The sequence below is a fragment of the Phyllobates terribilis genome, unplaced genomic scaffold, assembly GCF_046119375.1.
Source record: "Phyllobates terribilis strain yellow unplaced genomic scaffold, ASM4611937v1 Scaffold_1__5_contigs__length_1240528914, whole genome shotgun sequence".
Lineage (NCBI taxonomy): Eukaryota > Metazoa > Chordata > Amphibia > Anura > Dendrobatidae > Phyllobates > Phyllobates terribilis.
Genome location: NW_027362761.1, coordinates 40,334,001 through 40,359,598, shown reverse-complemented (window position 1 = coordinate 40,359,598; position 25,598 = coordinate 40,334,001). Strand labels below are relative to the sequence as shown.

General features: G+C 43.3%; 1 protein-coding gene across 1 annotated transcript in view; it reads right to left on the bottom strand.

The window, feature by feature from the left end:
- CILP2 (cartilage intermediate layer protein 2) overlaps nt 1-25,598 on the bottom strand; it is a 178,187-nt gene that overhangs the window by 121,529 nt on the left and 31,060 nt on the right. The window contains exons 5-7 of the mRNA XM_073665292.1: nt 20,988-21,114; nt 17,717-17,774; nt 7,399-7,668 (exon numbers count right to left, since the gene is read on the bottom strand). Of these exons, the coding sequence (XP_073521393.1) occupies nt 7,399-7,668; nt 17,717-17,774; nt 20,988-21,114 (455 nt within the window). The remainder of the gene's footprint in view (nt 1-7,398; nt 7,669-17,716; nt 17,775-20,987; nt 21,115-25,598) is intronic.

Genomic DNA, 25,598 nt, shown 5'->3' with positions numbered 1-25,598 from the left:
AGCCAAGCAGCTATGGAAAGAGAAGAGCAAGCTGTTCCTCTACGAAGGCAAGTTGTGCAGAAGGATTGTCAACCACCGGACGCACGAGCTGACCTGGCAAGTCTTGGTCCCAAGGCGGGATGCAGCTATGGTCCTGGGGGCTTACCATGACAGAGCGGGACACTTCGGTTGGAAGAAACTGGAGTTCCTGCTAAGAGGAAGGTTCTTTTGGGTCGGCATGAGAGGAGCTGTAGAAAAATGGTGCAGAGACTGTGGCCCTTGTCACCTAAGGAGGAAGGACCGCACCAGCCAGAAGACACCCTTGAGGCCCATCGTCACCACGCAGCCTCTTGAGCTGGTAGCTCTGGACCACGTCAAATTGGCTCCAAGCCGGTCTGGATACATCTATGCCCTGACAATCGTGGACCACTATTCCCGTTTTCTAGTGGTGGTCCCGGTAAGGGACTTGACAGCCCAAACAGCGGCCAGAGCCTTCCAGCAATATTTCTGCCATCCACACGGGTATCCGGAACAGGTCCTGACAGACCAGGGTCCAGCGTTCGAGGCTGAAATCTTCCAGGAGTTCTGCAACCTCTATGGCTGTAAGAAGATTCGTACAACGCCTTACCAGCCCCAAACCAACGGGATGTGTGAGAAGATGAACAATATAGCCATTGATCTCCTGAAGACGTTGCCCCTGGAGGAACGCAGCCTGTGGCCAGAAAAACTGCCGGACCTGATAGACCTATACAACAATATCCCGGTGAATGCTACAAACTGCACCCCGGCTTACCTGATGCGAGCTAGACCAGGTAAGCTGCCCGTAGACCTGGAGATGGGAGTCCTAATACCTGAGGACACCTCCCCGGATGCGGACTGGGATACGGAAAGGCAACTGCAGTACAAGAAGGTACAGGAGAGTGTGGAGAAGAGCCTGGCCCAGGTGAGAGAGATGCAAGAAAAACTCTTCAATCAACACGCCCCTGCTGGTCCCCTAGAACCTGGTGAGCAAGTCCTAAAGCGAAAAAGAAGGCTACATAAGTTGGACGACCAGTGGGAAAGGGAACACTACACCGTACTGCAGTCTGATCACGACAACCCGAAGGTGTGCGTGATCACCAAGGACGGAGGAGAAACCACTAGTGTCGTCTCCAGAGACCACCTCAAAAGGTGCCCCGAGCAACTCCATAGTGCAGAAGAGGATCAGAGTGACCTTGAACCCGCAGAGGACAAGGAAGAAATGATCAGCACCATTCTCGGACAGTTCCCTCAGTCCTGGACTCGCATAAATGATGCCATAGTGGTACCTGTCCTGCATTTCCTGCAACCGGCACAGCAACAACCAACACCAGAGCCGGAAGGTGAAGAGGAGCAAGCGGTTCCAGAGGCAGAAGAGCCTGTACCAGCAGCCCAGGAGAGTCAACCCTCTGCTGACAGTGAGCCTGCCATGCCTGTGGTAAGCCAAAGGACCTGCAGACAGCTGCCTGCCCTACCTGTACACCCAGCTGGTAGCTGTACCCCTAACGCTAGTGGGGAAAGCCAGGTGGGTCCACCACCAGACAGTGGGCTACGTAGATCAACCAGGAGCACAAAGGGGCAGATACCCGCTCGCTGGAGAATATAGGATGTACTAAAAGTGTAAATAACCCTGTTGCCAAATGTTGAATTGTTTGCAAAGTTACTTGCATGTTTGGTAATTCTGTGTTTCAGTTTCTTGCAGCTACCGTAAGGACTCAAAGGTTATGGACTTTTTATAACCGGGACCTTGTATGGACTGCGTTCGGAGCCTAACCCAGGAATGAAATAAGACTGTAAAGGACTTGGGGTAGGACAGACCCCCACCTGGTTAAGGCTCCCCGTTGTATTGGTGATATGGACACCCGGTCTCAGGCCACACTGTGACCTTAAGAACTCAATCTGTGCGTCGTTTGTCTATTAATGTTTTATAGTTATGCATATTGTCTTTGTGTATTGTTTAGTCCCGGAGTACTAAATTTCACTAGGGGGGAATGTGTCACCCTGGCCTGGATGCCACAAGTGTAATTAAAGCTGTGTCTGAGAGCAAGGGGGAGGTTCTCTAGTCAGGGGAACATTAGCATGCAATGCCTCCTGTCTCAGGCCAGTAGGGGGAGCTGGCTGCCCCTATAAAAGCTGGTACTGAGGGCAGGGTTAGAGAGAACTTGATGGCCTGTCTCAGCACTGAGACTTGTCCCAGAGCAGAGCAGGGACAGACAGTTGCACTGCACCTAAGAGGAAGTGTGGCAGGAGGAGAGCCACAAGCCAGAGACAAGAGGCGAAGAGAGCCTGTCTTGGCAGAAAGAGACTGACTTTACCAGACTTTGGTGTCTGAGGCTGAGAGGATTCTACATCCTCCAGCAGAGAACCAGTCCGCAAGGGACTGTATATTCCTTGGCCTAAGAAGCCTGGAGGCCCTGCCACAACCGAAGGGACCAGTAAAGCCGTTCAAGGCTGGGAGCAGAAAGGAACCCACGTCGCAGGCCATACAGGCGAGAATACACGGAAAGCTTGGAAACGTGGGCTGTTACCCTATAACGAGGAGATAGCCAGAAGGAGCGCAGAAAGCACGGTAGGCCTACACCCTCACCCTGACCAGGGCCAATTTCCCCATTGCTCTCAGACATCCAGGTCCCCTCCTAGCTGGGACTGTTTATGGGTCAGTTTACCTGTTTTAGTAAAGACCCTGGACTGCAACTTGTTGTCTGTGTGCTCCTTGCTCCTCCAGCACTATCAGCACTGGGATTCTCACTACCATCACTCCCACCATCCATTATACTGCCCTGGGGCCGCACTCTTCCCGTGGGGAGTCACACTACCCTAGCTGCACACCTCATCAGCCCCAGTGGTCTGCATGCAGCGGCGGTTCCTAATAACCGCAATCCACGGGTGGCGTAGTCGGACATTATCAGCAGAACGTAGCAGACTACCATTGGCCTGACCACCCTGAGCCGCGGGACCGGGCCGCCACTACTACCCCCATTGTTCCCCTATCGCCCGGATCCGCGTGCCCCACGGGCCAGGGGGCGAGTCATATATGTGATCCGTGTGACGGAGAAAACACAGTTTTAAATACCTGGCTTGTAGGTAACTATTTTGAACAGCAAACCGGTGTCAAAAACTTTGCTGACACAGTGAATAAAAAATTTGAATGGAGGCCAAAAAATGGCAGTATTTTCTGAAAATGTATATGTGATCCGTGTGACGGAGAAAACACAGTTTTAAATGCCTGGCCTGTATGTAACTAGTTTGAACAGCAAAATTGTTTCACTGTCACACTGAAACAAATTTTTAATGGAGGTCAGAAATGGCAGTATTTTCTGAAAACGTATATGTGATTCTTGTGATGGAGAAAACACAATCTTAAATAGCTGGATTTTTAGCGCTGTAATATGGAAAGGACCTGGCTGTATTCTGCAGTGCCAATAAGCAAATGGCGCAGAAAAACGGTGTTCTCTGGATTGCTTTTTAAGCAAATAATGAGGATTAAGAGCCAAAAAAAAGTATTCCTGGCCCCTGAGACCTGGACCTTTGTCTAGAAATATCTAACAGCAGCAGAAGGCAGAATTGGAATGGAGCCACTTGTGCTATATACACTGCAGTCTGCTATATACACTGCCTGCTTATATACACTGCCTGCCTGATATCTCGGCAGATGGATTAGTCCTCAGATGGACTGTTTGTTAAGCTGGATATGTGTAATGTATGGTTTTTCTCCCTACACTACCTAATATACAAGCAAATCTCTCCCTAGCTCAGCAGCACCTCTCCCTACTCTGCCTGATTCCGGAGTGACTGTGACGAACACGGCGGCGCCAGGTCTGATATAGACCTGATGACGCTGTGCGGCCAGCCAATCACTGTAATGCCACAAGCACCATGGCTGCGGCATTACAATGAGTGACAGGCAATCCCTGCATGTTGATTGGCGCTCTAAAGAGCACCAAACATGCAGGGAGGGGACCGAAGCATCCGCCCGAGCATCTCGCAAGTACTCGGCGAGCATCTCGAGTACTGAGATGCTCGGGCAAGTACCGAGTACTTGCGAGTATGCTCACTCATCACTAATGCTGACATGTCCATTTTTGAACGCCGCAAAACGTCCCACACTGATGAAACGGATCGGTGTGTCATCAGTGTGACATGTACCGGCACCTGGCAATCAGCGGTACAGGTAGCGCTGTTACCAAGTGCCAGGTGGTGAAGGAATCTCTCATTATTGACCCCTGCTTGCACTGCGATCGGCGCTAGCAGAGGACAATGTTGAGAGTAGTATTCTGCTGCCGCTGTCTCCAAAAAGTATAAATAAGAATAAAATTAAAAAATCGTTATACTCACCTGGCTTGAGGTGACTGCACACACTGAGGAGCAGAGGAAAAGCGAGTGGGCCCCTGAACTGAGTTGAGTTCACTGAGTGACAGGACACCGCTCAGTGATCTCAGCAGAGGTCAGGGGCCCGCTCACCGCAGCGAGTCATTCTCCTCTGCTCCTCAGGTGAGTATATTGATTTTTTTTATTTTATTCTTATTTTTACATTTTTTGGAGACAGTGGCAGCAGAATACCACTCGCAAAATTGTCCCTTGCTCGCACTGGTCGCAGCTCTGGCCGGGAACTATGATGAGAGATTCCTTCAGCACCCAGCGCCTGGGAAGGGATTCCCAGGCGCCGGTCGGTATGATACTGATGCGGCACACAGTTGCCACATGTATGCCTCAAAGTGTTTAATTTTTGTCGGAGTAAATGGGAAGAAAAGTACCTGACATTTATTTTACCCAATTGCTTCGAAGTAATAGGATATTTGCTCCTATGAACAGGTGACATTTATAGGAATTACTTAAAATACAACTCAACACGTGTCACTAAGAGAATTACAGGAATTTATAGATGCAAAACTTACAAACGTCAAACTGTAATAGAAGTGGTTGTGGTCTTAGGCAGTCTCGTACGTTTTATACCTTTCACCTCTATTATAGTGTCATTCAGAAAAGTTTAGTGTCTAGAAATGTTGCTAATTGAGTTGCACCACCCGCATCTAGTGGGGATCATCAAGATTTAATGTCTGCATATTTTTGCATATACCTTATTATTTTAATAATAAATATTGCTGGCTTGAGTTTAAATATTATGACTTAGGATATACAGATATGTCTTTGTAATATACAGTACAGACCAAAAGTTTGGACACACCTTCACATTTAAAGATTTTTCTGTATTTTCATGACTATGAAAATTGTACATTCACACTGAAGGCATCAAAACTATGAATTAACACACGTGGAATTATATACTTAACAAAAAAGTGTGAAACAACTGAAAATATGTCTTATATTCTAGGTTCTTCAAAGTAGCCACCTTTTGCTTTGATGACTGCTTTGCACACTCTTGGCATTCACTTGATGTTTCACACTTTTTGTTAAGTATATAACTCCACATGTGTTAATTCATAGTTTTGATGCCTTCAGTGTGAATGTACAATTTTCATAGTCATGAAAATACAGAAAAATCTTTAAATGAGAAGGTGTGTCCAAACTTTTGGTCTGTACTGTATATCATTGTATTATTTATGATTTGTAGTGCTGTATAAGCAACATCTTTAACTTTTGGACTTTTAGGTTAACAAATAAATTGGATAAAATCATAAATGTTTTAGCATAGAAAAAGCCATAACATTCTGATTAGTGACATTCTGACCTATTAAACCAGGGTTGAGCAATTAATTTTCCAGAGGGGCCACAAGAGAGACTGTGACTATTGTATAGGGGCGAACCAATAGGCTGAAATTCTTCTTAATATTAACATATTAATTGTAATTATTTATATTGTATGAATTGTATCACTTAATATGAATTGTATCACTTAATATTGAGCAGAATTAAAGGGATTGCGTATTTTGGCCAAAATATCGACCATGTGGTGTATTTATTTTGTACATTATTTTTCATCTTTTTTTGCACATTTTTATGCAAGATGCTGCCAGGCCCTTTAGTGTTGGTTGGGTGAATTGGGTTGTCTGTCTTTGTAGGGTGCGCTTATATAGTCCTGGAAAGCCCGCCTGATCTAATAGTATGGGTGTCATCAATAGGCTGTAAGTCAGACACTGTGCATCACACATATCTGTGTGACTGGCGCCCTATGCAAGCCCCATCTGTGTGCATGTATAATACTACACAGCCAGCTAATCCATGAATTGCTAGGTCAGTGAGTGGCTGTTTGCATCAGTATTTTGCACATGTGCTGCCCCCGCCTTTATCATGGGGGCCTGCTGCATCCTGCTAGTGCATTGGTAATCTGACCTGGTGTTGGTAAGGCTTTATCTTTTTCTGTGATGTTTTTTAAAATTTTGTCCCATGTTCGCCATTAGCATAGAAAAAGCCGTAACATTCTGATTAGTGAGATTCTGACTTATTAAACCAGGGGTGAGCAATTAATTTTCCCAAGGGGCCATATGAGATACTGTGACTATTGTAGAGGGCCAAACCAATAGGCTGAAAATCTTCTTAATATTAATATTAACATATTAATTATTTATATCCTCTGAATTGTATCACTTATTATGAATTGTATAACATAATATTGAGCGGAATTAAAGGGGTTTTCCCATGAACAAAAATTCATTTTAGTCAATAGATTTTGGAATAATAATAAGTTCCACAATTGGATGTGATTAAATAAAATGTTCTTATGCTGAGATAATCTTATAAATGTGCCCCTGCTATGTACTGTGTAATGACAAATATCCCATACACATGAAAAAAGGAACACATACTCACCTCGCTCCCATTCCCCGGCGCTCTGCTCCTGTCTCCTGTGCAATGAGTCTCAGCAGCAGTGCAATAAAATGACGTCATCACGTCTGCTGTCTCACAGGCTGATTGGTGGAAGATGTAGCCAGCAGCCCCATCCTCCACCAATGTATTCACCACTGTCTGCATCCCGAGTATGCAAATGGTGGTGACAAAGGGCGATGGCGGATGGGCGGTGGGTGGAGGAGGGCATGATGTGGCTCATGGGCCACTGTTTCATTACTTCGGCTGTCTCGGTCCGCGGGCCGGACTGGAACAGTCAGGGGCCGGATGTGGCCCACAGGCCACAGTTTGCCCAGGTCTACATTAAACCAATGCAGATTTTGTGAATGGATAGGCTGAGATCTCAGTTTTTTTCTTGCACGGTGGCATTCCCAGCAAGACATTGTACAAGGAAGTACAACTTGGCTCTTTTCAAATGAGGGGTATTAATCATCACTTTGTTAGAAATGTGTCATGACTTACTATGATGAGAAAAATACTTTAAGAAATTCCCTTAATCCATACTCTCTTTAGAAAATTAATGTCCCATTATTTTCTATGTGAGACAAATCCTGTAAAAAGGAATCTGGGCCTTGAATATAATCATATCTTTCTTACCAAGTGGACATTGAAACCTAACATGATAGTTGGAACAATTTTGTCCTCTTTGTTGCTCTTTGTTGATGCACCAGAAGCCCTTTTTTGGATTAGAGTGTACAACCTCCTTCGTGTCCTTTGGCCTATTCCATTCGGTGGTTCTGGCTTCAAGAGCAATAGGTCTAATGCACAAACGCTGAGGGTAATAAAAGCGAATGGCCTCTACTGTTTCATAATCTCCATCGCCTTCTGGATGGTCTACATTAAACCAAGACGTCCACTCTGAAGCACCTGATAAAAAAAATAAAAAAAATAAAAATTATAGGACATTAGAGTAAGGTAATACTCTATTTTTATTTAACCTTGTATAAACTACATGTCACTAAAACAGTGCTGGTAGCTAACCTGAACCCGATCCATTCATTCATCTGAGGTTTTTTCTGAAAGTAATTTTGTGCCCCAGATATGTAATTCAATTGCATGGCGCTCAACAATATGCAATATGCAATAGGAGTGACAACTGTAGTCACCAAGTAGGAAAGCTGGATGAAGACGTACACCTGAAAAAGGAACTCACATGTGTATATGCTGCTCAAATGTGACTTGCTGAAGGAGGAGGAAAACACACATGGATTTGATTAGGGCTATGGCATTAACAATTTGGCCACTGGGGCTGGTATAATTTGAGCACTATCGATAAAAAGACATGTTTTTGTGGCCATTTCTTATGTAGCCACTATGGCTGGGAGCAATAGTATGTCACTGGGTAATATTGCTGGCAATATCTGTGCGTACTACAGTACAGTATAGTGGACATTTATAAAGTGCCCTGCAGCACACTTGTGGTATGAAAAAGCCTCAACATTTCGAGAAAGCCATATTTGTGCAAAACTTTTTTACTTTTTGCTCTTTTTCAACGGTCTTCGACATTACTCTAAAAATTCGGCTGGGCTTAGCAGTAATGATCGTGGTTGCCCACGGACTCAACAGATTAAATATATTTTATGCCAGAACCAGAAATCTAAACCAACTCATGGCTGGCGTACATTTGGGTTTGGGCTCACAGGTTGCAGAAGTAGCAATAATATGATTTGTATTCATATATATATCATACCCAGTCATTAAGAGAATATAGCAAGGGTATTTCACAGTATAAAATATAACTTTTAATAGATAAGTTTAAAATATTTGGTGTAAGAGAATTAAGACGGAGACAAAGTACACATACTCCCCAAGTCGGGGTAACAACTATAATAAGAGAGCAGAACACGTCACCTAAAATGGAGTACCGGACCCAGGTCAGAAAGGATCAAATAATAAAACCTTAATGACACAACCGACAGCAACAAACTCCCTCTTACAGTGGGATAGTAGCCACCCCAAACATCTAAAAATGGGTATACCCAAAGGGCAGTACCTGAGACTGAGGAGAAATTGCACTGATACTACTGCTTTTGAACTTCAAGCCAGGGATCTGAGAGAGAGGTTCAAGATTAGGGGCTATCCTGATTACATCTTGAGGAAAGCCTATCACCATGCTAAAGGTCAGACTCAATCGAGCCTGCTTGCACCCCCTAGGAGACCCACCACTACTGAATCTTATAGGTTCATTACCACCTTTGATAATGGAGCCCAACAGGTCAGGGAAATTTTTAACAAACACTGGGCCATCCTAAAAATGGACTCTGATATTGGGATTTTACTGACGGACAGCCCCTTAATAATACACAGAAAGGGAAGATCCCTCAGTGATCGACTTGTCCAAAGTCATTTTCAAGTTTCTAAAACCCCTACATGGCTTGAAAACCATAATGGGTGCTAAAAATGCCACAATTGTGTGTCCTGCCGATATGTCCAGACAGGCTCAAGTTTCATAGGCAATGTCACCAAGGAAAACTTTGATATACGATCCTTTATTATTTGTCGAACCCAGGGTGTAATTTACAAGGCGACCATTCGAGAGTTTAGATGCCGTATAGGCGAACATGTTGGTGATGTTGAACATCAAAGAGACACTCCACTTGCTAGACATATGAACTTGTATCATAATGGAGACATGAAACTGATTAAATTCATGGGATTGATCATATTCCTAGACCCCAGAGAGGTGGAAATTGGGACAGACTGATATTGCAGGCCGAGACTAGGTGGATCTTGTATCTAAATACAGTGGTACCATCAGGATTAAATGAGCAATGTACATATAATTGTTTTATTCAAAGATCTATATCCTTTTGGTTGCCCTCCATATTGAATTCCTATATCTGTTATCTCTTTAGCCTGATCAGTTTAATACTGGCTGACATCGCACATCTATGTCTCTGTCTTAGACTCTGTACCGCCAGAGGTAATCCTATTATTCTGTACTTATATGACATTCTAGTGCCAACGTTCAATACACCTTTTTATATCGCCAATATAGTGTGAACCCCTTAATCATTTTGGTGTGGATACTATAACAATACAACGTTATATGTGGCCCCCCTTCCTTGTTTCCACAGGAGGGAATAACCTGGTTATGCTATCCTTTGCATAAATGAGCCATGTCTATCATACATGTGCAGTTATTGCCCCTCATATGTACTTCTAAAGGGGTCAGTTATGGGCCTGCATATTTTGTGACACCGGTATGAAGTAGGTCAGTGTACGAATGGTCCTATATCTGTATCTGGGCACAACCCCGAGTGACGCTGTTTTCTGAACTCCCCTAATTGAGATGCTGCAATTAGTACTGTGAATGCCTGACTAGCGATGATGCCGCTGAAAGCAACGCCTCCGGAAATATCGTCACCGGAAGTGACGTCCGGGGCGTTCCATAGGCATAGCATGCGTCTCACACGCTGCTGTGCTCACTCCACCAGATCTGACATCACCAGAAGTGGCTTGCATTCCAATAGGTGAGCGTGCGTTCCACACACTACCGCATGCCGGGTCATTTCCTCATATACACCCAGCTGATGGGTTTAACACTATTGGCTATTATAAGTGGACCTACATCCACCTGACTATTTGAATATCAGTATCATATATAGACTCCCCCTTTTCGCCATAGCACTGCTTCACCTGAGACTAGTGAAGACAGTTTTGCTTTATCATGTTGAGACAGCTTAGCCTCCATGGTGCTACATAGTAGGGTCCCCTGATGACTCCAAAAGGAAGAAATGCGTCTGGACTACAAGGCAAGCACAGGGCTATTAGAGCAGTCTAGATGTGGACTGTCCTTGTTAGGGCAGGAGAAAAGGGGTACAGGGATAACGCAGTCCATATAGGGTGTTAATAGGCGCAGAAAAATGCGCCTCCCCTGGACTATTGCCTGCTTCCCTGCCTCCCCTTCAGGAAATATCTCCTCTTTTTACCCCACTGTGACGTGTACTACTCCACATATCAGGTGAGGACATTCCATTACTCTTATTCAATTTTCTAAATGTTTTTTTGTATGGAGGATAAACGTTTTCTTTTGGTGATGTCATTGCTATAATCTTACCTTATCTATCTTGAATGTATATGAGAAACGTTTTATTTCAATCATCCTAAGACGTTTATCCTGTGTCAATGGCAGGATCATTATTTTGACACTGAGAAACGTCTAATTTTGTCCACTCACTTTTTGGACGCCTCACAGAGACCCTGTGACATTAAGGTTTTATTATTTGATCCTTTCTGACCAGGGTCCTGTACGCCATTTTAGGTGATGTGTGCTGCTCTCTTATTATAGTTGTTACCAAGACCTGGGGAGTATGTGTACTTTGTCTCCGTCTTAATTGTCTTACACCAAATATTTTAAACTTATCTATTAAAAGTTGTATTTTATAGTCTGAAATGCCCTCGCTATATTCGCTCACAGGTTGCCCAACGTGTCAGATTTATTAAGAGGTGAGTGCGTTAAGTAAGGCACCCTAACCTGGTCTTAAAGGGGTATTCCCATCTCCAAAATTCTATCCCAATATGTAGTAGGTGTAATAATAGTAATATTAGCAAATACCTCCAATTAGAAATGTAGTATAGTTTTTATAATTCACTATGTCTCTTTCCTCATGTGCAGGCATTGCAGGACCTTAGGTATCCATGGTTACATCCACTGATAAAGTGATAGTTCGTTAGCTAGCTGCTAGTGGTCGTAACCATGGATACCTAAGGTCCTGCAATACCTGCACATGAGGAAAGAGATAGAGAATCAAAAATACTATACTACATTTCTAATTGGAGGTATTTGCTAATATTATTATTATTATTACACCTACTACATATTGGGATAGGATCTTGGAGATGGGAATACCCCTTTAAGTAAATATTACCCTATGTCTAGAATTATTTGGCCACTATTTCTGGTGGATGGCAATGTACCAGAAAAAGTGAATGATATGCTAAAGGACTAAAAGAGGAGAATTCAACAAAGGAACCATATATCATTATTGAACATCGACTTCTGCTGTAGTTTTTAACACGTGATTTACAATTTATAACTGTTCATATTTTGCACATTTTCTAAAAACAATAGTCTCCTGTTAAATGTCAGACATGAGATGTCTATTAAACAATTCTGAAAACAACTCGAGCATTCGTGCATGAAATATTTCAGATTGGTTGCTCTCCACTAAATGATTCTGCCTGTAAACTGTAGAAGAGGAAAGCATTACATTTCTGCTAAAATGTAACAGAATCTGTCAACGCAGGAAAACATGAGTGACATTCCACGCACACTACACCAAGTATCATTAGCATCTAAAAAAAACACTATTTCTATAAATTCGTGACTTTTTTGTATTGTTTGAAATGTTGCTTCACTTGTATATTTATTCTTCCATATCATGTGCTCTTTTAGGTTAAGCTGCACATATTATTTCAGTTGTTCATGCCCTGCAATATAAACTTCAATAGCATCATTACGATGTAGTTTATATCCATGATAGTGGTCTCCCATTACAGAAAACTATTACTTTATGATAAGTGGCAATCTGACTGCCATTTTTTGAGGCATTTTTGAAGTTTATTACATTACTGGTGGTGGGAATACCAAACATGGTGCCCCTTTTGTTAGGGTTTGAAAACAGTCAGAGAGGTTGAACTTCCACTGATCAGAAAGTTACAGCATGTCCTAGAGATATGTCATTGCTTCCGGTAAAAGAAGAACCCTTTATTTTAGTTTCACATTTCTCCAGGTGTTGACTGATAATGTTCATTTCTTAACAAGGTCAAATATACAGTGGTGTGAAAAAGTTTTTGCCCCCTTCCTGATTTCTTATTCTTTTGCATGTTTGTCACACTTCAATGTTTCACAAAACAAATTTAAATATTTGACAAAAGATAACACAAGTAAACATAAAATGCAGTTTTTAAATTAGGTCTTTATTATTAAGGGAAAAAGAAATCCAAACCTACAGGGCCCTGAAGGAGCTTCAGAGTTCCCAATCAGAAACTGGAATATCTGTCCATACAACCACAGTAAGCCATACTCTCCATAGAGGTGGCCTATATGGAAGAGTGGCCAGAAAAAAGCCTTTACTTATAAACAAAAATTGTAAGGCTCATTTTGAGTTTGCCAAAAGACATGTGGGAGACTCCTCAAATGTATGGAGAAATGTGCTGTAGTCAGATGAGAAAAAAATTGAACTTTTTGGCCACAAAGGTAAACGCTATATCTGGCGCCAAACCAACACAGCTCATTATCCCAAGAACACCATCCCCACAGTGAAACATGGTGGTGGTGACGCGCCCCCTGGGCCGTCGGGTACCCGGTGCCGGGCCAGTAGATGCTGGGGGTTGTAGTCACAGTGGCGGTGACCCGGTCTGTGACCCAGGGCGGTCAATCCAAGGGGAATGAGATGTATAGGTTTTTATAATGTCCGACTATGCCACCTGTGGAGTGCGGCTGAAGCTGGTGGTCTTGCAGCAATGATGGTATAACTCCTCACAGGAAGAGTTAGCTTCAGGGCAGTGTGTGGATGATGGTGGTTGTGCAGGTTGTGCTGAGCGTTGTAGTGCAGTAAGTGATGGCGCAGCAAGGAACACAGAGACCAGATAGTGCAGTCCCAGGGTCTTTACTCACAGTTGTTGCAGTCCAGATTACAGGTACCAGAGCAATCTCCCCCGTCGTGCTGTGCGTACTCAGTGAGGGGCTCAGTCCACCCCCAAATAGCTCCGGAGTACTTAGCAGGACCCCCTTCTGTGTCCTTTCTCTGGCCTCTTCCCTGCACCTCACACCTAGTGACTCCAATCCGGTACCCGCGGGCCTTGGCGGGCGACGTATGTTCCGTCCCCTGGGTCCTATGTGGCTACCTTCTCGGTGAGACTGGCGTGGACATGTGGCTACTGGACTTAAAGTACTGCAGCCTCCGGTTTCTAGCTAAGACTTGCAATCTTTCACTAGTTGAGGGACCCGGTTCCCTTCTTGTGGCCTGACCCCTCCACCTTCCGGCAGATTCGGGCGTACGGGTGGCCTCCAGCACTGCCCGTACCCCTGGGATCCCTTCTTCTCCTGGAGCCTTCCTGCTCCCTCTTCTTTTCTGACTGACTTGGGCCTCACAGTACAGGCCCGCCTCTGGAGCAGAGCTCATACAGAGCCTCTGCTCCTGTCACTTCTCCTCCTCTGACTGGCTGAACTAAGATGGTTTCCTATTTATACAGCTTCCTTTCAACTGCTCCCCTGATCTACGTCCGCCACCCCATCCACTACATGGTTCCCCCTCACTAGGTGGTCCCCCCCCACTCCAGCCAGGGACCAGGGACTGTGCTCTCCCGTAGGAGCAATCTCGCCCTGTCCCCCGGAAATGTGGTGTAGTGAATGCAGGTGTTAGGGTCCTGAGCTGTACTCCTTCCTTACCTGAGAGTGAGATACCACACCTCTGGGTGAGATGCAGTACCTGTGTGGCGACCGAACCCTCAGGGACGCCACAGTGGCATGGTGGCAGCATCATGCTGTGGGGATGTTTTTTGGTAATAGGGACAGCGAAAATGGTCTGAGTCTAGGGGAAGATGGTTGGTGTGAAATACAGGAATATTCTTGAGCAAAACCTGTTTCAGTCTGTTAGTGATTTGAGACTGAGATGGAGGTTCACCTTCCAACAAGACAATGACCCAAAGCATACTGCTAAAGCAACACTAGAGTGGTTTAAGGGGAAATGGGTAAATATTTTGGAGTGGCCGAGTCAAAACCCAGAGCTTAATCCAATTCAGAATCTTTGCTCAGACTTGAAGATTGCTGTTCACCAGAGGAAACCATCTAAGTTGAAGGAGCTGAAGCAGTTTTGCCTTGAGGAATGGGCAAAAATCCCAGTGGCAAGATGTGGAAAGCTCATAGAGACTTATTGAAAGTGACTTGCATCTGTAATTTCCGCAAAAGGAGGCACTACAAAGTACTGATGTTAGGGGGGTGAATAGTTATGCACACTGAAGTTTTCACTTATTTTGTCCTATTTGTTGTTTGCTTCACAAATAAAAAGAAAGGCAAATGTTCACAGTTATAGGCATGTTACATGAACTGATGGAAACCCGCAAAAAAAACAGTGAAATTCCACGTTGTGAGGTAGCAAAACACGAAAAAATGGCAATTTTTTTTATTAATTAAATGTGTGTATAAATGCAAGTAATTAGTGTGAGTGTATTAATATACTAACCTACCGCTGCTCTCTTCAGTGTCCAGCGCCATTCTTCTCTGCTTCTGAATGACGTCAGACAATTCCGACTAACCGGCTCATTCTATGCTCTATGCATGAGCCGGAAATCGATTTTACAATGAAAGCCTACGGAGCATCGTTCTAAGCCTCGTTCTGACGCTCCGTAGACTTACATTGTAAAAGTCACTCCCGGATCGCACAGAGTGCAGAGCATAATCCTGACAGTCTGCCGTACTGGTGATGTCACAGAGAAGCTGAGAAGAACACCGCTGGACACCGGAGAAAGCAGCGGTAGCTGGGTATATTATTACACTAAGGCCTCGTTCCCACTTGCGTATAAACTCCGTGAGTGGAATGCGAAAAAAAGTTGCATTGCACTCAGACCAATGTTATCCAATGAGGCAGTGCAGAGCTCCATATTTTTTCTCAGCTGTACCAGCAGGAGAAAAAAATCGCAGCATGCTACGATTTCACTCCAAAATCAGATGGGTGTGAGAAAAAAATCGCATGCCATATGGATCATCAATATAAAATGCGATTTTTACAGATACATTACAACTCTTTAGAATAGGAAACTGTAAATGGTCCTGTAAAGGATTAATAGCTGCTGAGTAAAAACATGGACAGCACACGGATGACAAGTGAGAAAAAATCGTCCCACTCTCCTGGATGAGAATGGGACCGATTATTTATACGCAAGTGTGAGCAAAGCCTAACAATACACAACATACACATACAGTGGGGAAAATAAGTATTTGATACACTGACAATTTTGCAAGTTTTCCCACCTACAAAAAATAGAGAGGTCTGTAATTTTTATTGTAGGTACACTTCAACTGTGAGAGATAGAATCACACCAGAAAACCAGAACCAGAAAATCACATTGTATGATTTTTACATAATTAAATTGCATTTTATTGCATGAAATAAGTATTTAATCACCTACCAACCAGACAGAATTCTGGCTCTCACAGACCTGTTAGTTTTTCTTTAAGAAGCCCTCCTACTCGGCACTCATTACTTGTATTAATTGCACCTGCTTGAACGTGTTACCTGTATAAAAGACACTGTCCACACACTCAGTCAATCACACTCCAACCTCTCCACCATGGCCAAGATCAAAGAGCTGTCTAAGGACACCAGGGACAAAATTGTAGACCTGCCCAAGACTGAGATAGGCTATAGGAAATAGGCAAGCAGCTTGGTGAGAAGGCAACAACTGTTAGCACAATTATTAGAAAATGGAAGAAACACAAGGTGACTGTCAATCTTCCTTGGTGTGGGGCTCCATGCAAGATCTCGTCTTGTGGGGTAGGGATGATTATGAGAAAGGTCAGGAATCAGCCTAGAACTACATGGGAGGACCTGGTCAACGACCTGAAGAAAGCTGGGACCACAGTCTCAAACATTACCGTTAGTAACACATTACGTCATCATGGATTAAATCCTGCAGGGCACGCAAGGTCCCCTTGCTCATACCAGCACATGTCCAGGCCCATTTGAAGTTCGCCAATGACTGTCTGGATGATCCAGAAGAGGCATGGGAGAAGGTCATGTGGTCAGATGAGACCAAAATAGAACTTTTCAGTATCAACTCCACTCGCCATGTTTGGAGGAAGAATAAAGATGAGTACAACCCTAAGAACACTGTCCCAACCGTGAAGCATGGTGGGGGAAATATTATACCTTGGGGGTGCTTTTCTGCAAAGGGGACAGGATGACTGTACCGTATTGAAGGAAAGATGGATGAGGTGGTTTTGGCCAACAACCTCCTTTCCTCAGTAAGAATATTGAAGATGGGTCATTGCTGGGTCTTCTAGCATGACAATGATCAGAAACATACAGCCAGGGCAACTAAGGAGTTGCTCTGTAAGAAGCATTTCAAGGTCCTGGAGTGGCCTAGCCAGTCTCCAGACCTGAACCCAATAGAAAATATTTGGAGGGAGATGAAACTCCATATTGCCCAGCGACAGTCCCTAAACCTGAAAGATCTGGAAAAGATCTGTATGGAGGAGTGGACCAAAATCCCTGCTGCAGTGTGTGTAAACCTGGTCAAGAACTACAGGAAACATCTGACCTCTGTAATTGCAAACAAAGGTTTCTGTACCAAATAGTAAGGTCTGGTTTTCCATTGTATCAAAAATTACAGATCTCCATTCTTTGTAGGTTTGAAAACGTGCAAAATTGGCAGTGTATCAAATGCGTATTTTCCTTACTGTATACACACATTTAATAAAGAAAAAGTATTCATGGAAGGGCTACTTTATATAAATGAATAAGGTCTATGTCACTACAAGGCCTCATACTTTGCTCTATCATGTCCTTACTTTCTGATGGCAGATAACATTAGATCCACCAGTTACATTAGAAGATGGAGCACAGCTTCTCCAAATGTACAAATCTGCCCGTAAAAATGACCTATGCACATAATCTCTGAATCTATGCTTGTTCTTAGACAATACTTTGTGACAAGCTTAGATATCTTGGCCATTTTTTAACTTAATTTTGGTGTGGGTGGGAGAGGGAAGAATCAAAGCTGAGTATTATACATGTATTATAATTGATATGTACTGAATCGAAGGATTGGATAGTTACATAAAATTGTGTGAATACATTGTAATAATAATAAAATTGTCCGAATGTCTTAAGAACATTTCACAAACTGAATTAGTAAAAGACAGCATGTTTTGTTTTTTTAGTCCATCAAATTTTAACCAATTTATTACATTCGTGAGATAACATCTGAGGGTTTATAGTGGCGTCAGTGCTGAAGTTTCTACAGATCTAGAGATTTTAGAAAGAAAACACAAAATTAATGTTCCTGTTGTATTTAAAGAAAAGCTTTCACCAGTTGGCCAGATTTTGCTCTTATTTTATTCCATCTGCTCCCCGAGTTTTTTAAAGGGGTTGTGCTGTCTAAATTGATAAGTCTTCAGTCACTCTGTGTGACTGCAGACTTATGAATCCCCCCAGCGCACGCACTATGCTTTGCGAGGATTTGCCGGTTTCAGACCCAGGAACGGAGGGTATGTATGAGTTATACATACCCCTGGCCAGTGGGCGCGCCCTCGCTCTCCATACACTTGTATGGAACGAGGCCGCGCCCTCTAGTCGTCTACACCCACCTAGTCACTAGATGGGGCGCAGACTCTGCTCAATACAAATGTAAGGAGCAAAACCACGTCCACTGGCCGGGGGTATGTTTAACTCATATATTCCCTTGTCTGAAACCGGCGAATGCCCCTGCAAATTCATAGGTCTGCAGTCACAGAAAGTGACTGCAGACTTATTGGTTTGGACCGGACAGTCCCTTTAAGCCCTAATGTCTTAGATGGGAGCTAGTATTTCAACAACTGAATAAAAGGTAATGTGCAATTCTTTAGGGCTTAGTATGACAATAAACAGACACAAGAGGCAAAGTCAGGAGAGACAGATCCTTAGAAATCATGCAATAGTCACTAAATCACAAAAGAACAGGTATTCTTATACACCGGTATGGTCACTGGGAAATTAAACCCAGTGGAGATTCCCACTCTACCTCAGGCATATTTAGGAAAGTTGGCGGCTCATTCAAGAGCATACCACAGAATTTGAATATAGGTAATTAGGTGACCAAACTGGGTACAATCCACCTTTTCCCCCTTGTAGTCTGTCTCATCTTCCATACAACTTATTGGAGGTTGCTTAAAAATCTGCCTGTCACAATGATTTAAAAATATCTGAAGGACTCTTCCTTTATAGGGAAAGAAAGATTTTACTTTAGGATGATCATAGCAATTTAAGAAGATGAAAAGTGGTTAAAACCTAACAAAATATATGCGGTCAAAAATGTCTGATTTGTCAAAAACCTGTGTGTTTAAATCCATCCTATCTCAGCTTCTTGTAAAACGGGCTTTAGAAACATAATGTAAAGGTTTCATCTTTTTACAATGTATCCAGACATTTCGATAAACACACCAAGGATACCAATTTCTCTTCAATTTGATACAATATATCAGTGTGGTGCTAATTTTATATGCTGTAATAAATTCATAGCTTTCAGAAGTCTATGTATATGTCCACACGCTGTCAGGATTCTTCAATGTTGATAGTGAGAACAGACAGGCTACTTGCATACTTCCGGTCACATTCCGACTAGATGTGCTTTTATTGAGCAAGTCCAAGAACGACTAGTTGGCACGTGACCATATATACAGTATATACAAATTACATACTTGCGAACACTTGATCGTCTGCTCTCACCAGCAACACCAGAGAACCCTGACAGTGTGTAGATTCAGTAAGGATTCAGAAGTCTGCAGTCAGATAGACCGACTGCAGAATTTTATTAGAAGATTAGATAACCCCTTTAACGTCCGAGTATAGACAAGAATATTGATAAGGGCTGGTGCACATTATATCGGACAAGTGGTTTTCATGGATAGCAGTCATATCTGTGATATTCTGTGGGGCTGTGCACAAATCCAATTTTTTCCTCGGACCGATTGGTCCAAGAGAAAAAATCGTAGACACGTCCAATTTTGATTTGAATTTCGGTTTAAAATTGGCAGTCCAAATCTATGGGTCCGTGTAAAACATTGGACTGCACTTGGATGACATCCGAGTGCAGTCCAATTTTCATGCACTCACAGAATGTAGAGGTTGGAGAAACTTTTTTTTCTCCACCTCTGAGAAAAACTGATGCCAATCTGATCAAACTCTGATCAGAGTCTGATCAGAAAAATTGGACTGCTTTTTCTCGGATGGAGGAAAAATAGTCATTTGCACTTACACTAAGGCCACAGCCCCGCTATCAGTATTCGGTCAGCATTTCTTCTCAGGAGTGGGAGCCAAAACCAGGTGAGGAACAATCAGAGAAAAGGTATAATAGAAACAAGTTACCAATTCTGCATTTATCACCCACTCCTGGTTTTGGCCCCAACTCCTGAGAAAAAATACTGACCGAATACTGACCAAATACTGATAGTGGGGCCGTGGCCTAATGGTGAGAAAATGAAACATCAAGGGGCAAATACATGCATCAGACCTGTCTAAAATAAATACTATTTGTTGCCCATGTAAAACAATTATACTGCAGCTTTAATTTTATCAAAGCTTTTTATCCAGTTAAGAATCGGGCTTTTAGTGATATCAATCTGACCTATTAAGAAGGAAAAGTGATGGTGAATTATATTCACCTGTTTTGATGCAAATGAAAGTGACTAAAGGTGACAATAGAGACAATAGCAAGACAACCTCCAAAAGGAAATGGTTCTGTAGGTGGTTGTCACAAACAAAAACCCACTTCTTATCCCTTCCCATTCATCTCTAGAAGGTTTCAGAAAAGTATCAAGAGCATGGAGCAGATGACAGAACATAAGCTGCTACACGAGAGGAGCCAGACAGGGCCATGCAAGGGCATCAACCTAGTAGAATTCTGCTCCTTTGTGTGAGGTACAACAGGAGAAGCCCTGCCAGGGCCCTACAAGTGGTAGCTAACAAGTTGCATGTTTCTGAACAAACTGCTATGAAGGTGAATGAGGACCCAACATGGGAACTAGACTTAAAGCTCTACACCAGCAGCTCTATTGGCATTTACCATTGAATACCAGAATTGGCAGATCCATCATTGGCATCCTGTTTTTTTCATAGATGAAAGCATGTTTACACTCAGCACATATGACCAACATCAACGATAACTGGTTTGGCAGTGGGTAAGTGATGGTCTGGGAAGGCATATACTTTGAGGGTCACACAGACACTCATATGACCTGCTAGTTCGGATCAGGAGATTGTGGTTGATCTGGCAATAATGGTACTACATGGGTTGTGATATTGCACATTTGAAGACAACCTTATGAACAGGCATGCATTTTTCAAAGGGAATCTGTCACCAGGTTTGTCCCATATGAGATAAGACCACCACCTTTCAGCCCTCATATGCAGCATTCTAATATGCTGTATATATGCCCCCAATTCGGCCTGCAACAAAAGAAAAACACCTTTTATTATACTCACCTGCGGGCGGTCGCTGGTCTTAGTCCGGTGACTCCCTTCTTCTTTCGATGCCGTCCTCCTTCTGTGCTTCGTGTGGATGACGCAACCTACGTCATCCACAAAGTGTTCCCCGGCATCGCGCTCCTGGCTAGAGCAGTGTAAAGTACTGCAGTACACATGTGCCAGGGCTCTTTGACCTTTCCCGGCGCATGCGCACTTCAGTACTTTGCTTTGCCCTGGTCAGGTCAGAGAAGTACACCTGCGCAGGAGTGTGATGCCGGGGAACACTGTGTGGATGATGTAGGATGCATCATCCACACAAAGCACAGACGGAGGACGTGGGCTGTCTTTAGGCAGCGCTCGCTCTGAGAAAGCAAGCACTGTCAATCAAAACCAGAAGAAGTTCCCAAAATGCAAATTGATATAATGGTGCTCTGAGCCCTTGTACCTTGTGCTAGTATGTTTCCTATAGAGGCTAAATCACCTATATAACTGTAAAGCTAGTTTAATATGCATTTTGAGGGGGCAAACTCCCTTTAAGTTCCCTCACTGATAGTGTTTGTTCCAATTTAAAGAATAAACTGACATTTATCAATGTTTGCACACCTTTTTTTGCGAATTTTACTGCAAACTAATGTCTAATTGGTTAGGGGACACATTTATTAACCTTTTACTCTGCTCATGACTTTGGAATGTGTGACTATAAGACTTAATCTAATGATCAGCAGAACCAATCTGCCCCCAACCCCTTATCTAATAAATAAAAAATACCACACTAAACATTTCTTTAGAGTTCTTTTCTCCACTACCTCCTCAAAAGATTCAAGATGGCAGCCAACAGTCGAGCTTGCCTTCTTGATAAGCTTATTTAGCTTACTAGCATCACACACCCACACACTACCAGCATATGATTACAAAAAAGATGGCACTTGCCACTACGGACTGGTAGAACATTTTGCTGCACACATTAAACAAACTTAGTTATATACCCTTTAATTGGAGACCTCCCCCACAAATAAGGTAAGCCCTTTGCCCCTGGTTTTCCCTATACCCCTCCCCTTAAAATTCACGCTCCATAAACATTCTACACCATTAACCCATTAGCACCCAAAACTCCGGCCTAGCACACATCCTAAGACATGAGTCCCTCCCTTGAGCCAGAATGGGGGGGTACATTCTGGGACATTGCTTGACTTTGGAATGTTTGACTATAAGGCCTTATCTAAATGATCGGCAGACGCAATCTGCCCCCAACCCCTTATCTAAAAAATAAAAAACACCACACCGCGTGATGTTGGATATAATGGCCACAGAAACCTCATTTTATTGAATAAAAATATATAACATCAAATAATAATAATTCTTTATCAATATGACCACCAGAAAGCAGGAGGGGATTGAGGGTTCCAAAACCATTCTTAAACCGCAAAGAAACAGCTCCTCCACACCAACCCCCAGTCGCAGTGCACTAGCTCGGGGGTCCCAGCTGAATATTGCCCATACCAAAATGTCCCGCTGAGACCTAGCCCAGAAAGGACCCACTTATGATTCTTTAAGAACCTTGAAACTAATGGGAGTCACGCATCCCTACAATGGGCACCTCCGTCCTCCAGTGCAACCAACCTCCTTCAAAACCCCCCTTCTTTTTACGCCAAAACGATCAGGCATAACCCCGTGCATGCAAGTCCCGCCACACCGACAACGCTTTCTCAACTCCTTCCATTAAAGCCAGAGCCCAGATGTCAGTCCATATTGCATTTAAATGAATACAATCAGACCTGAGAAATTCCCTGGAAGAAATTTCCAACTCTCGGTGCCTCACCACCGCCCCCCCTTTGCGCGCAGTGTAACGGGACACTTCCCTGTTGACTTTACTACGGGGCTTGTTGATCCTTTCGACCAACCTCGTGTGTCTCCTAGAAAGGCGCTCAAACCAAACGAGCACTAAACCCGGGTAAGAGGACCAGAGCCTCAAACAATCGTACTTGATGTCACGGACTGATTCCCTTGAATGCCTGGAGCCTATGTCATTGCCACCCACGTGCAGTACCAGAATATCCATGGGCTTATCCAAAGTAATACGAAAATGGAATTCTGGCATTACCCTGCTCCACAGCAAACCCCTGATACCAATCCATCGCACAAATGCAGCATCTCTAGGGAGACCCAATTGCCGTCCTGCCGGTCTTGCGTTGACCCGAAGGGCCAAATAATCGGCAATTATATTCAGACTTACACAGGTCTCCCAAACAGCATAAAAGCTGCCTCAAGATTTTAAAAGATACAGGGTGCTGCCAATCTCTTACTGTATGATGCTTCCTAAATGCTTTCATCGCTTGGCGAACCAAAAAATCTTTTATGAAGTCTCTCCTACCCAACAATTTAAAGAAAAAAGCCAAGCCTGCTATTCTACCAGACATCGCTGAGAGAGACAAACCTTCCTGAAATGCTCTGTCGATCATACAGTATACAACAACAAATACGGGCAGTCAGGTTCCCATATCTGCTCGCCAACTAAATCCTTGAATTCCTGCCAAAGAGGCCAAGCAGTCAAATACCTACACTAAGTACCTGGAACTCCTCACCAGCCTCATGGCTGTACAGAAATTAGGTCCTACTACCACTGGGGCCATTCGGTCTCCGGCCGCTCTGTGTCCGCTGGATCCCACTAAAAGAAAGACAATGCATCAGCTATTGAATTCTGAACCCAAGGCACATGATCAGCACAAAACTATAAATTGAAATCTAGGCACCTGAGAACTACCTGGAACAAAAGAAATGAAACCGGTAGCAAATTGGCCAACAAATTGTTAATACAGTGCACTACACTTAGACTGTCACAAAAGAAGCGTACACTCCTGTTTCTGAGCTCTGCCCCCCAGACCCTCAAAAGCTACTATGATAGGAAACATATCCAACAACTCCAAATTCCTTATCAAACCTGCAGCTTTCCATGTCTCCAGCCATTCACCCATACACCATCTACCATCAAAATAGGCCCCGAAGCCACAAGAACCGTCCATGAACAACACTAAGTCGACGTTGGTTACTACTAGAAATGAGCGAATATGTTCTTACTCCGATCTCAAATGTTAAGTTCGACACGAATGTGGCACATTTGGATTCGTGATCGGAAAGGCGAGCAAAATTTGCTAAATTCGGAAAAATCGGTAACGTTCGGCGAATTTACGTGGTTACGTGATTGTGTTGCAACTACTGCGTTTTTTACAGTTTTGCTACCATAGTGCTTGCATATGATGAAAGCATATGGTGAAAGCTCACAACAGGTCAGATCAGCGGCGCTCTGTTTTTTTTTTTTTTCCCTTCCTGTAGGCGGTAACTTTAAGTCAGGAAAGCGCGGCTAGCCAATCAGAGCGCATGGGGCATCAACAGTGTCCCAGACGCAAGGGCTTCTGCAATTGGCTGCTGAAATCACATGTCCTCTCCATATAAAAACCGACCATGTTCCCTCAGCGCCATTTTATGCATGTCACTGCTGGAGACAGACGCTGCTGAGTGTGCTGTGTCCTGTGTAATGGGAGATATTAGCTAGATAGATGGGTGCTTCTGTGGCAGTCAGATAGTGTAGATAAGTCCTGTGCTGTGTACCTGTTCAATCGACCTTGCAGCCTTTTTTTTGTTTTGTGCAATTACTGAGATTCTCACAGAAAGAGCAGGGTCTATGACTCAGAACAGTGCTGTGCATCGGTTGTACTATGCTCCATGCAGACCTTCAATCTATTTTTGCACTTGCTAATGTGATAAAGCAAGCAAGCCCTTTTAGGCCACTTTTTGTTTCTGTGGGGTTGAAATTCAGCTATCTGCAGAGCTTGTCAGTGCAGAGGTTCAGAGTGCAGAGCACAAAAAACTTTTTTTTCATTTGCTAATATGATAGTGTAAGCTGTGTTAGCCCAGTTTGTCATTTTTTTGGTGGATGAACTTCAGCTTTATGCATAGTACAAATATTTTTTTGCTCTTGCTAGCCACAGTCCACCAAAGATTTTTTTGTGTTGCAGACGTGTTACACTCTGCTATAAGCCACCTAGTGCTTTTAGTGGCGGTGAAATTCAATTGTTTTCAGAGTAAAAAAATAGATATTTTCTGTTGCTAGCCACAGTCCACCAAAGATTTTTTTTGTGTCACAGACGTGTTACACTCTGCTATAAGCCACCTAGTGCTTTTAGTGGCGGTGAAATTCAATTATTTTCAGAGATAAAAAAATAGATATTTTCTTTTGCTAGCCACAGTCCACCAAAGATTTTTTTTGTGTTGCAGTCGTGTTACACTCTGCTATAAGCCACCTAGTGCTTTTAATGGTGGTGAAATTCAGCTATATTCAGAGCTTGTGCAGAGTTAAAAAAATTTATTTTTTGCTGATGCTAACGTTATACAGCAGCCTAGATCTGAGTTTGAAATAGTTTGGAGAATATCTCCTATGTTATACAGGCATCATCCACAGTAAAAAAAAATACTTTGTTCGGTTTTTAACACTATACAGCAGGAACATCTCAGTTTGAAATAGTTTGGAGAAAATCTCCTATATTATATAGGCGTCATCCACAGTAAAAAAAATACTTTGTTCGGTTAGTAACGTTATACAGCAAGCCATATCTTACCTTGTCATTTAGTGCC